This window comes from Cynocephalus volans, chromosome 16 (genome assembly GCF_027409185.1).
Source record: "Cynocephalus volans isolate mCynVol1 chromosome 16, mCynVol1.pri, whole genome shotgun sequence".
Lineage (NCBI taxonomy): Eukaryota > Metazoa > Chordata > Mammalia > Dermoptera > Cynocephalidae > Cynocephalus > Cynocephalus volans.
Window position 1 is genome coordinate 42,357,052 of NC_084475.1, and position 13,789 is coordinate 42,370,840.

General features: G+C 42.0%; 1 protein-coding gene across 2 annotated transcripts in view; it reads right to left on the reverse strand.

Moving 5' to 3' along the window:
- Nucleotides 1-202: 202 nt before the first annotated feature.
- Nucleotides 203-13,789, reverse strand: part of PIP5K1B (phosphatidylinositol-4-phosphate 5-kinase type 1 beta) — a 294,924-nt gene continuing 281,337 nt past the window's right edge. For both annotated transcript variants that reach the window (XM_063080588.1, XM_063080589.1), the window contains exon 15: nt 203-810. In XM_063080588.1, the coding sequence (XP_062936658.1) occupies nt 808-810 (3 nt within the window). In that variant the 3' untranslated portion in view covers nt 203-807. The remainder of the gene's footprint in view (nt 811-13,789) is intronic.

Here is a 13,789-nt window from a genome sequence, read left to right on the forward strand (position 1 = left end):
TTTTTAATAAAAGAATCATAAAGACCATAAATCATTAGAATCAATGTACTACCACAATTGAGAACAAAATATTTTATTTCTCTCAATAAAACTATAGTTTACAGTAGTATTTACTAAATAAATTATATAATTTCTCTTTTACAAGCAATAAACTAAATCACAAATATTTCAAAGACAATATATGTACATGACATAAGGCCTTTTATAAATAGCTTTGCTTTTCTCATTTCACTAGTAAACAGTGAAAAAATCTTTATAGAAGCTACTTTTCTATAAAGTATAGGCAGACCTATTACACTGATCTTTTAATGAAACCAATTTAAACTTTCAATGACATGAACTACGATTATAATTTTGCAAAAAAAGAGCAGAATTTATACTTTACCATTTTGCATGGATGGATTTTCTTAAAAATATGTAAGCAGATTACATATGTTGCTTGTGTATAATCACTGGATGCATGCAAAATGAAGTAATGCAAGAGTCCATAGCAAAATAGCACTTCCAAGTCCAAAAAGGTGATTGGCAATGGTAGAGAGAGCAGCTTAAATATAGCTCATGCAGTTCTTCACAGTTCGGCAAGCAACAGCAAATGACAGAATAGTGTGGTAATTTTCACATCCCATCTGCTGATTAGCCTATGGAGCAAGGCTCCCTAACGCCTTATAAACTCCTAAGTCCAGTTAGTTATTATTGTGTGTCGTGGGGCTCAGCCAAGTTTCTTCGGATAGTTCTGGAGCAGAGAGACTTCTCCCCCACAACTGTGTTCTTGTCTCATCTTTGTGCTTAGGTGGTCATCATTTTCACTTACTGGAGAAAAGAAAAAGAGAAAGAAAGCAGGTGTGAGACTAGGTTTTGGCGTGGATTTGTGACTCCCCCCATGAGCGGGAGTACAAGTTCATCATTTCTCCCAGTAACTTTTGCCTGGAAAATGTGCAGGTAGAAATGGGGTACATTAGGCCTGGGATTCTTCTGCAATCATCAGCACAGCATATGTTTCTCTGGTGGATCCACACGTTAACTATACCAGTGTTCATCAAGATCAAGTCCTGAATACATCACAACACTGTGCTAGGGACTTGGAAGGAAGCAAGACAGACAAGACATACTCCTGCCCTTCAAGTGCACAAGGCTCAGGGGGGTTGTGCTGGGGTATATGAGGCATGAACCCAGAAGGAATCGCTCGAACATGGTCGTGAACTCCTGAACGCTATGTTCACTTCCAAACTATCTCTGTGGCCGGGAGTAAAATACGTCTAGCAAATATTTAACCTAAAATGGTAACCATTTAAAGTCAGAGCCAGCTAATTCTACCTGTGACAGTTGTACCATGATATATATAAGGAAGGGCACCAAATTTGACAGACACTCTGGGTCAAATCTATTGTTTTCTTAATTATTACAGCTATGTGAAATTATGTAAGTTACTTGCCCTGCATTGAATCTTCTTTATTTCATCTATAAAACTGAGGTAACAAACTGTCCTATATAGGGTAGTTGTGAAGGATAAATGTTTCTATGGGGGAATACAGTGTGTATATAACACAGGATGTATACATCATTTAATAGAGTACCTGGCATATGCTAGTGCCCCCCATAGTATAATGAAGAAAGTTGGAGTTGGGATCACAGACAACACCTTCAAATGGAGGCTGAAAACACTTGAGTAAGAAGTTTGAAATGACTCTGAAAATCTTTAGGAAAGAAATTATGTCAAATAAAAGGAATTTGGTTTAAAAATCAGCATTTCATCATGTAATTTGACCCTATTGTGAGTGTAATTTTTATTAACTTACTGTTTTGTTTTATAGTTTGGTTACTCCTTCATATTAAATCTAAGCTAGAATGGTTTGCTTGCTTAAATGCACAACATACTCAAACTGTTGCTCAGAAACAGTCTTGCAGGAACAGGCGAGCATTTGGTGTTGGAGCTGTAGCAGTGGGCAGATGGGAAGCTGCCCACACTCTCAGGGCAGCTGTCTCTAAGGTGGACTTCATTTATTCCGTCTGATAACTCTGATGTGTGGTGCAGGTCTTTACCCACAGAACCAGTGATGTGCAAAAAAGTCCACATAAAATGATGAGTTCCTACTGATTAGGTTTATGGGTCCTGTTTTCTCAAAACAAAGCAAAAACAAAAAGAGGTGATGGATCTTCTCATCCTCTAGATCACAGCTGAAGCTGCATGTCTACTTTCTAGTGTCAGTCTCTGAGAGGCACATCGAGTAGTCTGAGTCACACTTGGGGAGATCCACCAGTGAAGGGCTCCAAAGCCAGGACACCAAGGAAATGGCTAAAGACTTGGGCTTTATGGTCTAGGAAACAGATCTAGAGATGCGTCATACTGGTTGTCTTTGAGTATCTGAAGACTAACCTCGGGGAAGAAAGGGTTAGGTACTAGTTTAGTCCCAGGACCTTGGAGAGATGTGACACCGTTCTCAGCAACAGTGGCACAGATGCCCTGGTCCTCGGGGTGGGGAGGTGGGGAGGAACATCAGAATGGGTGGAGGAGCAGAGTAGCAATACCTCACTCCTCTCAGTTTCCCCATCAAGGGTCCTGATACTCACGTCCCCCCCAGTACACAATGTACATATATGATACAAGTTCCCCAGGTACATGAGCCCCATCTGCCACCTGCTGAGGCTCAATGGTTGAGAACGGCTCCAAAAGCCAGAACCAGAACAATGGCCTGGAAGCCAGCTTTGCCTCAGCCTGGAAGTGCTTTCTGTCCAGAGTGAAAAAACGAGTGGTCACTAAAGGAGGGGCAGTTGCTGTCACTCAGGGGTCAGGCTGAGGCAGAAAACTGTGTATCCCATTCCCAGCACACAGAAGGCAGTCACAGTGCCCGGGAGAGAGGACTCGGGCAGTCGTGGGTGGGATGCATCAGATGACCACGAAGTTCCATTTCAACCACAAGATTCTATTAAGTACAAACTGTTTGTAAATTATTCCACCAAATAACTCAGAATATTGTAAGAAGTCGGCAACGGGAACTATCTGAAAAGAATTTAGTATCTTGGTGTCACTCACAAAACTGGTTAAGTTTATAATTTACTAAAAAAAAAAACAGGGTCTTATAATAAAATATACTCTCCTTGGTACTAAAAATAAAGAGTGATTTCCAGCTCTGGTCATAAAAAGTCCTTTGCATTCATGCAGTAATATATATATATATATATATATATATATTTTAAATCGAAGATGTTGTAGAACTGCCAAGCCTATACCCATGTTGTAATGTCCTTGGATGACATGACTGGTCACATGAAAGTGTCTAGTTTGCACTGATTATAATTCTGTTAAAATGAGATGGACAGGTTTGACATAAGTATTCTGTGGGATCTGAAAACTCAGTGTCTCCTTGCTTGTAAACATGGCCACAGTGAGAAGTCTGCAGAAAGCAATTTTATTATCCTTATTTAGCATAAAATGTGCTATAATTTTCTTTTCTTCAAATTTATAACTTGGAAGTCCCATACTTGCCATCACTAAAGAGACCCTAGCATTGGCTGTCTACCCTGGGAAGGAGGTCACAGCATGAGCTCATTCTGCAAAATACGGTGCATGCAGAAGTCCCCTCAGCTCCTAACGTGAAGATGGACTCTTCAGGGTGCTATGGCCCGAAAGACTAGCGACTTCTTTGTGAGGTGAACTGAGATTCAACCCCCTCCTGACCTGATGATTTTAGAAACAGAAATGGGAGGGCTGCCCCGTGGCTCACTCAGGAGAGTGTGGTACTGAAAACATCAAGGCCACGGGTTCGGATCCCCATATAGGGATGGCTGGTTCGCTCACTGGCTGAGCGTGGTACTGACAACACCAAGTCAAGGGTTAAGATCCCCTTACCAGTCATCTTAAAAAAAAAAAAAAAAAAAGAAAGAAACAGAAATGGGAACTGTTGCTTTGGCAGTGGAACCGAACCAGATCTCAGAGATGGGACGACAGACACTGGAATGATTCTCAGCTCTGTCACCAGTTGAACTGCTGGGTGCACGTAAGCACACACACATATGCACACACACACACACACACACACACACACATAACACGTACACATACAATCATTTGCCCACAAAGGTACTAGTGTTTCTGCCTATCCCCTGGGGTGCTTTGAGAATCTACAATGTATTTTAAATTCTGAGCCTTGAAGGTAAGAGGTGTAATAATATTTGACATGAAAAGTAAAAGCGCACAGTCACACACTGCATAATGACGTTTGGTCAATGATGGACCGCATACACAATGGCAGTTCCATAAGATTGTTATGCAGCTGAAAATTTCCTATCACCTAGTGATGTTATAGCTGTTGCAACGTTACAGTGCGATGATTATTTTTTTTAATAAATTTAGTGTGGTCTAAGTGTACAGTGTTTATAAAGTCTACAGCAGTGCACAGTAATGTCCTAGACCTTCACACTCACTCATCACTCACTCTCTGATGCACCCAGAGCAGAGCAACTTCCAGTCCTGCAAGCTCCACTCATGGTAAGTGCCCTATACAGGTGTATCACGTTTTATCTGTTATACCAAATTTTTACTGTACCTTTTCTATGTTTAGATACACAAATACTGACCCCTGTTACAACTGCTTAAGTATTCAGCACAGTGACATGCTGTAGAGGTTTGTAGCCCAGGAGCAATAGGCTGTACCATATAGCTTGGGTTTGTAGTAGGCTACAGCACTTAGGCTTGTGTAAATAAAATCTATGATGTTTGCATAAAGATGAAATCGCCTAATGATGCATTTCTTACAATGTATCCCCATTCTTAAGTGACGCATGACTGTATTTAGGTATTTTTGTGGCCTAAATCCTTAGTGTTATTTATTTCACACATATATGGGTATATGTGTGAGAGACAGAAAGGTGTACTTTTATTTCCACTTAAAACCAAGTGCTTCATTCTATGGTTGAAACTACACAATAATATATACACATGTGGTTAAAGATTGCAAAGTTTTTTCAATATTAAAATTATTTAAAACACAAAAGGAAGAATTGGTAAAGGGACATGAAAATCAACCACATTGTATATCGACAAAATAAAACTAAGCCCCCCTGCACCACCACCAACAAAAAATAATAATAAAAAAAAATAAAACACAAACCCAGAGAAATAAGGGAAAATAGCAACTCGAAAGCAGTCTTTCTGCTAATTAACCAAGAAGCCCTTTCTCAGGGTGGACTGCACTGCGGTGAAGCCACATCCCCCAGGGAGAATCCAAATGTGCAGCAGTGCAAGGGCGGCTTCCCAACTCGGATGGGCTAGCTTCACTCTGCACAGCCATGGGCAGGAATTTGAAGGTGAGAAGTCTCTTTCCTGAGGTGTCATTCCTAGACTTGTCCCCTCCTCCCTTTTCTTCAACCCTTCCTGTATCACCTCCCCCTCTCCCCACCTCAACCTACTGTCTTAAAATGTATTTAGAATTTCTTAAGATCTGGAATGTAGGGGGCTGACTGGTTAGCAAAAAAAAAAAAAAGATCTGGAATATGGTGTGAGGGAATTTTAGGGCAGAGCTGAGGACCTTCACCACAGTCAGATTGGGCAAGATGACAGCACTAAATAGTCCCATGTTCCTTTTTAACCATTACCACCTCGGGTGTCAGTCCCAGGGTCCCATGGGAGCAGGATCGTTCCCTGTCTGGTGTCCAGGGCATTGTCATTTTGGTTTTAAGTTGAAATTCTTTGCCAAACATCTCTGAGTGTCAGTTTTTTTCCAGGCTACCATAGGCAGTTAGTCCCTTATTTTGTTTTCCTATACCAAGCCCTTGTTTCCATCAGCAGTTCCTGGATTCTGTTTTTTCCAGCCCTTCTCCATTTCCTTTCTACTTTCTATTCTCTGTGCTCTATGCTTTTGGCTGAGGTTCCTTCTGTTGCCATGAGAGCACACCAACGTGTCTTGCCTCACTCTACCCACTTTAGTCTAAACTCACAGCATCGCTGCAAAGCCATCTGAAGGCTTACATGCCTCGCTCAACATCATCCCCTTGGCTCTGGGGTTCTCTCCATCTCTGGGTTCACCTGACTGCCTTCTGAGAGATCCCTGAATTTCAAACACAACATTGTCACCATTGGGCTCTGGGAAAATCTAGTCATTTTTTTAAAAAAAATAAGAATCTATATTTACATTTTATTATATTCCTATCTATCCCATATTGGAGGTTATTCCATAAAACACGACCACTTGTGGATAGAGTAGAGTGGGAAATTTCTCTTTGTACTGGATTCCAATAGTAGCAGAAAATTAAATGCTCACCACTTTCTTAGGAAGGAAAACGAATACATATGCTAGTGCTATAGAGATCAGGACATGGCAGTATGAATGGAATAAAATCACACTGCTCTGGAACTTCATAGCTGAAATAAATCTTACAGAAGCTCAGGTCCAAATTTCCTACCTTTGCACAGTCATGTGTCACTTAACCACAGGGATATAGTCTGAGAATTGCATCATTAGGTAATTTCACTGTTGTGCAAACATCATAGAATTACACAAACCTAGACGGTATAGTCTACTACACATCTATGGCTCCTAGGCTGCAAATCTCTACAGCACGTTACCATACTGAATATGGTAGGAATTGCAACACAACAGTATTTTTGTACCTAAACATAGAAAAGGTACAGTAAAAATGCAGTATTACAATCTTATGGGACCACTGTTGTACATGTCGTTGACTGAAAGGTGTTATGGGGTGTATGAGTGCATTTGGACTCAGAATCACAGCTGAGATTACTCTTTTCCAAGGACCAGGGACGACAGTGCTTCACCAAGATGCCTGGAGGCAGAAGGTGGGCCTTTTGCAGTCCTTGAAGAATATGTGCAATTTGGATGAAGATGACCATTTGTGCCCTATTGGTTGGATTCCGGGGTCTTGGCAGCACATGGAATGCCAGGCCTCCTGGCAGCTTTCAACACCCCATCGGAGCACTCTGTCCCAACCAGCAGGTAGGTGACTGATGAGACCAGACCCAGGAAAAAAGTCTCATGGGATGGATTTAAGATTATGGCCTCTCATTTCAAAACTGTTAATGCAGCAGCAATATTTTAACATAGTTCCCTGCCTGATTAATTTGCTTTCTAAAGATCCAAGAGAAGCCCACGGGCATCAGTGATTTATACAGCCGACAATTCTACGGCAGACTTTCCAGCACCTGAGTGACTCTTCTAATTCTAAATCCAAGTGGTTGTCTTATCATCTCATGTATCACATAGCTCTGGTGCTACAACGGAGTCCACGCTGCCCCCTGCTTTTGCCACATTTGGAAGGTGTGGGGGAGGAACATGGGACTGGTTTCATTAGAAAAGGAGCCCTGCTTTAGGATGAGGCCCCTGGCTTCTCTCTCAACTACAGGGAAAGAAAGCAACAGATGCCTGAGGCCCCAGCCATGGTCCTGGGGGTTCAGAACCAGAAGCTGCGCCCCCATCAAGCCATTCCCCTCAGCACCTTCCTTGGTAGCATTTTTAAATAAACACATACAGTAGCTGTTATAAATTGAATTGTGCTCCCGTAAAATTCCTGTGCTGAAGTCCTAACTGCCAGTACCTCGATGGAGATAGGATCTTTATAGAGGTAACGAGGTTAAAATGAGGTCATTGGTTGAGCCCTAATTCAATATGACTGGTGTCCTTATAAAAAGTGGAATGTTAGACATAGACATGTACAGAGGGATGTGTATGCGAAGACATAGGGAGAAGAGGGGCATCTATAAGCCAAGGAGAGAGGCCTGGAGCAGATCCGTCCCTCACGGCCCTGACTACCCCTTGATCTCAGACTTCAAGCTTCCAGAACAGTGAGGAAAGAAATTTCTGTTATTTAAGCCACCTGGTCTGTGGTACTTTGTTATGGCATCCCAAGGAAACTAATACAGTAGCCATCACGGGGATTTAGAATTTTTTTAAAAATAAGAGTCCATATTTGCATTTTATTCTATTTAATCCTATTCCCTATTAGGGATTACTTCAAAAGCAAAAATCACTTGGGAGTTCAGAGGCTGTAACCTGTCAAAGACTGAAAGTGAAGAAGAAAAATTCTACCCCATATTTGTTGATACTTCGCTAAAGTTGCTGCCTAAGCAGTAGAAAGAGGCATTTTCTGTGTTGAACTCCCGAACTGCCAAGGGGCCTTTTCAAAGAGGCTCAAGTTGAACCGGCCTCGACAGATGAGAAGGGCACACTGGGATCTGAGGGAAGATTAGCACCTTCATGTTTGCACCCCACTGTAATTATAGCCTCTAGTCCAACTTGAAAGCTGGTATATGCTGGCCTGTCAGAGTGGGCTGCCCCTGACCTCTGAAGGACATGCCCCTGCTGAACCTGCAAGCACAGCGCGGAAAGGCTACAATAAAGCGCATGGCATAGAAACAGCGCCCTGAACTGCACGCTTGCTCTTTCTTAGGTTTCAGTTCAAGGCTCTCAGTCAGTCCTTACCCACCTCTGTCAGAGCTGCCTTTCCACCAGTAGGTGGCGGTGGAGGGTTTGCTGACAGCAGGAATGCAATTGCCAGCCCAATTCACAAATTTGAGTGTTTGTGACCCTTCTAGGGTTCACTGTAGGTAGCTTTGCTTCTACATTAGAAGAAAAGTGCTCTTGATTCCAACAGACCAACCTTCTTAAGATGGGAACTCTGGGGGAGTGACACAGTTCTCCCCTACATTAGCACGGCAGAATTATAGGATGCTTGCAGCTGAAGGACCTTGTGAACAAGCTCAAAGGATCTCAGCCCTGCACGTGTGGGAGCTTTTAAAAATATCAACGCCTTGGCCCACCCCAGGGATTGGATTTCTAGTTTCTTATCCATTAGGCCACTGGGGAAGCTAGGGATTGGATTTCTAACACACATTATGTCCCCAACAGGCGACTGTTAATACATTTATTTCCCTGAAACCTTTTTGTGAGGAATTCAAACTACTTTGGAAACATCTACCCTACTTGACCTCACAGAGACTTACCTGTGGAGAAGGGAAGTGAATGGGCAAAGGGGGCCATACGTGTTAAGGAGCAATTTACGCGCCCCTCAGGAAGGCAAGGTAGGAGGTTGAATAGTGTCCTCCAAACATTCTTGTCCACCTGGAACCTCAGAATGTCACCTTATTAGGAAATAGGGTCTTTGCAGATGTAGTTAGTTAAGATGAGGTCATACTGGATTAGGGCAAGCCCTAAATCCAATGACGGGTGTCCTTATGAGAAGAAGAGAGGACATAGAGGCACAGAGAGTCCCAGGGAAGAGGTCCACATGAACACGGAGGCAGAGGCTGGAGTGAGGCAGCATAAGGAACGCGAGGACACACCAGAAGCTGGGACAGGCAGGGAAGGACCCTCCCCAGAGCATTCAGAGGGAGCACGGCACTGTTGACACCTTGACTTCAGATGTCTGGCCTCTAGAACTGTGAGACAAGAAATGTCTGTTGTTTAAGCCGCCCAGTTTGTGGTAGTCTGTTATGGCAGCCCTAGGAAACTAACACAGGCGGAGACAGACCACAGAGGGGCCAGGCCCTCAGACCCCCACTCCTGAGCCCTTCTCGTGCCATTCACCACACTCGGGAGGCTTTATTTTTATTAAGTGAGTAGTCCTTAAGTATTTTCCCATTCTTCCTCACAGCCCAGGAGAAGAAATGAGATGAATGAGGACGGTGCTGTTTATTAGGTCCATGGGTGTGATTTCAACTTGTTTTCCCTAAAATTCTCATTTGTTCCTGACCTAGTTCCTCTTAAGTCTGCTGTTGGTTTCCTGCAGGCTCAGGACCTCGTAGACTCCAAGTTCACACCATTAGGGACTCTTCTTCCTTAAACACTCTTTTCCCAGGAGTTGAAAAGGTTCAGGAGACTAGTACACATTGGCTTTCTATGACAAGGAAGGAGACAGAAATAGAAACCAGAAAGAGAAGCAAGAGGAAGCATCTAGAGGGATGCGGGAGTGGAGAGAGGCAGGTCTCAGGAGGCAAAGAATAAAAATGATGGGGCGGCCCGTGGAGGGCCTGGTGTCACAGGAGACTCTGGCAAACTGAACAGCAGAACTGGTTTTGGAGAAGGCAGAAATCAAGCCAGCCTGTGAGGCCACGATTCACTGTAGAGCTAGGACACGCCAGAAAGAAAATAGCTCCCACAGCCCAGAGAACTGTCATTCAAGTGCTAACTCTGGGCCTAATTTAACCGAAAAGGCAGTATGCTTTCATAACTCCAACTCCAACTCCCCAAGCTAATCCTTAAACAGCAGTTGAATGCTGTTTGTTTAAAAAAAAAAAAAAAATCCTGCGGGTGACCTCCTAATCCAGACTGACAGGCTGCCTCATTAACTTGAAGCTTGCGTCACTCTAAATTCAAGAATAGGAATTAGGTGGCATGGGACCCGGGCAGTGGGATGCATTTGTTCAGCTCTTCTGTGTGTCTTGGGAATATTATTTGGTCAATAACTGAAGGGCCAAGCATTTCTGAAATAAACAAAGGGCCCCATTTTACCCTTTCTGAAATCTCTTCATTTCTCAACAATGTGGTCGTGTGGCGGAAGGAAGTGACATTCTGGTTAAATGCCTTCCAAGCCAAAGGCATTGTTTGCTCCTCTCCTTCCGACTTCACCCTCACTAAAATTGACCGAAAATCTGATTGGCACCTTTGTTTGGTGGGGAATCTAGCTCTCTCCTGAGAAACAGCAGGACTGCCACTGTTTCTAATAAACACTCCTTGCAGCAGCCAGTAACTGACCCAAAGAAGGCATGGTTAGAGAGACACGAAACTTCACGTATAAGTCATTAACCTCAATGCCAAGGGACTCAAGTCCAGAAACGCAGTTTCTCCTGCCAAAAAGTTCCCCTGAATTTTCTAAGACCCTTGTGACCTAATTTAAAGTGTTTTCCTTCTTTTTCTCAGGCTTTTCCCATACATAATAGTATGATAAGCTGTTAATTCAATCATTTTCACTTCTCTGCCACCCTTCATCCTGTGATCAAAGAGTATTATTAACTACCCTAAAAACACATTAAATAATCAAGCTGTCCAACAGCTGCCCCTCAGAGCACTAATCTGCAATCCTGGCGTGGCTAAGAGACGCTTCACTGTTTCTTCTCCTTTACCCCCGGCTATTTTTGCACTTCAAACAGCAATTTTGTAGAGATGGCATATCTGGATGCAAGTACATGTTATTGGGAGGATGTTAATATGGAATGAGGGAAAAGGAAAGGGCATAAGCTAGGGACTGGATAATAGAAGCAAGACAGTCATTGTTTGGTGGCAGCCATCTTTCAAGCTTCTATATTATTATTATCTTCCACTCACCCAGCCATTCCCAGCTGGACATAAAAGGACACAGTCTCCCACTGGACTTTTGTTAGTTGTTCCTCTTCCCATTAACCACATTGCATTCTACATCAGGCAAAAAAGCCACCTTAGGAACTAAAATAACAGCTACAATGGCAGCACCTGTGCCCTAGAATATCTGGGACTATCCAAAAAGTGGAATCTAGCTCTACTATGAAGACTGCATGATTGCCCATTTCAAATCAATACAGCCTTCTCATCTCTGTTGTATTCTTTTAAATTCCCTAATCTGTGTCTTCAACTCAAAAACATTTGAGAACATGGGAAAAACATTACAAGAGAAATCTGACTACATTTGGTGACAACACTGAACAGAATGTCACCATAGAAGCCTCAGATTGCTCTTTAAGTAAAGATGGCTATGATTCAGAGCATGTGAATTAGGTCAAGAAGAAAGGAGAGACAAATGCCTAGGCCAGATTGGTTTTTCTTTCTTGAGCTTTCCTTCTTTCATTCACTCTTTTGCAATGTAGAGGCAAACGAAAATATCGAAGAGCAAGCCATGAGCTGTATCCTTTCAGATCTGGAGGAGCATGCAGAAATAAAAAATAATAATCTCCAGCATAAAAACACACCCTAGAATTACAAGTTCATGGTGCAGAACTTACTAGATGTACTGCCATAAAATGTCAGTTTAAATACTGTAAAGGTTTATGGTGGAGGAGGTGACAAAACAGCAAAATTCGGAGAAACAACTGCAGATCTTTTGGAAAACCTTATTTCTGCAACTCCTTGTTATTTAGAATGAGTCACAGCCTGTCAGAGCTGGCAGGGGTCTCAGATTATTTAATAATCCATTTTATAGATGAGAAAACTGAGGCCCAAAGAGAATAATGAATTCAAGGTCGATGATTAACATGAGACAGAGACCGGCATAGACTCCAGGGGCCTATTTCTCTCTAATTTATGTCCCATTTGGTTTTGTAGCAGGTGAAGAGACTAAGTTAAAATACTAGAAAAACTGTGTGTGTGTGGGGGGGGCCTTTTCTGGGGGTCCATGAGGTCAAACTATTTTCCTAATAATACTAAGATGTTATTTGCCTTTGCATTCTCATTCTCTCTCATGGTTGTACAATCGAGTTTTCCAGAACAAATTGATGTGTCATATTGCAAAGGCTGTTGCAGAAACAGATATGAGAATCCAGCTTCTTCTATTAAGGCAGACATTAGGGATTTGCAAAAATGTATAATAATGCCACTCTTCTCACTAAATTTATTTTTTGTTTTGGAAAATATGTGAGTATATTTGTAAAAATGTTATTTAAAATAACATAGAATAGATTACTATCTTAAATGAATTAATGAATATTTTAAAAATTTCATAGTTTTAATTTTGAAAATATGAATTCTTGATAGAATTATTGATCCTTAATAATTTTTAAGAGTGTAAAGGGGTCCTGAGATCAAAAGGTTTGAGAACTGCTGTACTGGAACATTAAAAAATAACCAGAAAAGAAACAGTGAAAGTGGAATTTTACAAAAAATATTCTCAACCTAACACTCCCTGTTCCTTCCTTTCTGGATCCATCTCTCACTTTCACAAGGAGCATGATTTTAAAGAGAGGGAGGCGAGACTTGTATTAATGGCCGATAACAACAATGGTAGGGTGTTTCATGAGTTCAAGATTAGGCAGAGAAACATACAGAGCTGGATCTTGAATTCTGGCTCTGTCATTAATCAGCTCTGAGAGTTGGTCAAGTTAAGCCTCAGTTTCCTCATCTGTGTGAATGAAAACAAATATAACATGTATCTTCATGAATGAGCTAGTGCAAGTAAAGGACTGGTACACTGTCTGGCACATGGTATGTACTCAGTCTGGCCAGTGATATTCATTATCCAAACGTCTGGGCTCTTCCAACAATGCTGAACTGTTTCTCTTACACTATTCTGCTTGAACCTTCATATTCCATACTGAAATTTAAAAAGCCAATGTTTCTTAGCCCAAATTTGTCTCTGTACCCTTTTTCCTCTATTTTTTTCTTGCCACATTATCTCATTGTCTGATCTTGGGCAAGTCACTTAACATCTCTGGGTCTAATCTGCATACTGCAAAGGCAGCATAATTCCTAATTAGGCAGCACTGCTCAGCAATTAAGAGTGTGGGCTCTAGGCGAGTTCCCTACTGGTTGGAATCCCAGCTCTTACTGATTACTGGCTGCAAACCTGGGTCAAATGGCATAATCTCCCTGTGCCTCAATTTCCTTGTCTGTGCAATGGAGCTAGCAACCACCTCGACCTCATAGGGAGCTGTGAGGATCAAATGAGTTAATACATATGAAGTGCCAATGGTATAGGAATCACTGAAAAGTGTTTCATAGATTATTGTTATTAACCACAAAAGAGGATTAGACTAGATTAGTTTTTCTCTAAGCTTGGTGAGAAAAATTTCTACTGCCTTGTTACCCTCTCCACAGCTTGACTGTTCTCTTTTTTCTTTCCTCTCCTCCCTTGTTTCTGGGCCATAACAAACCCT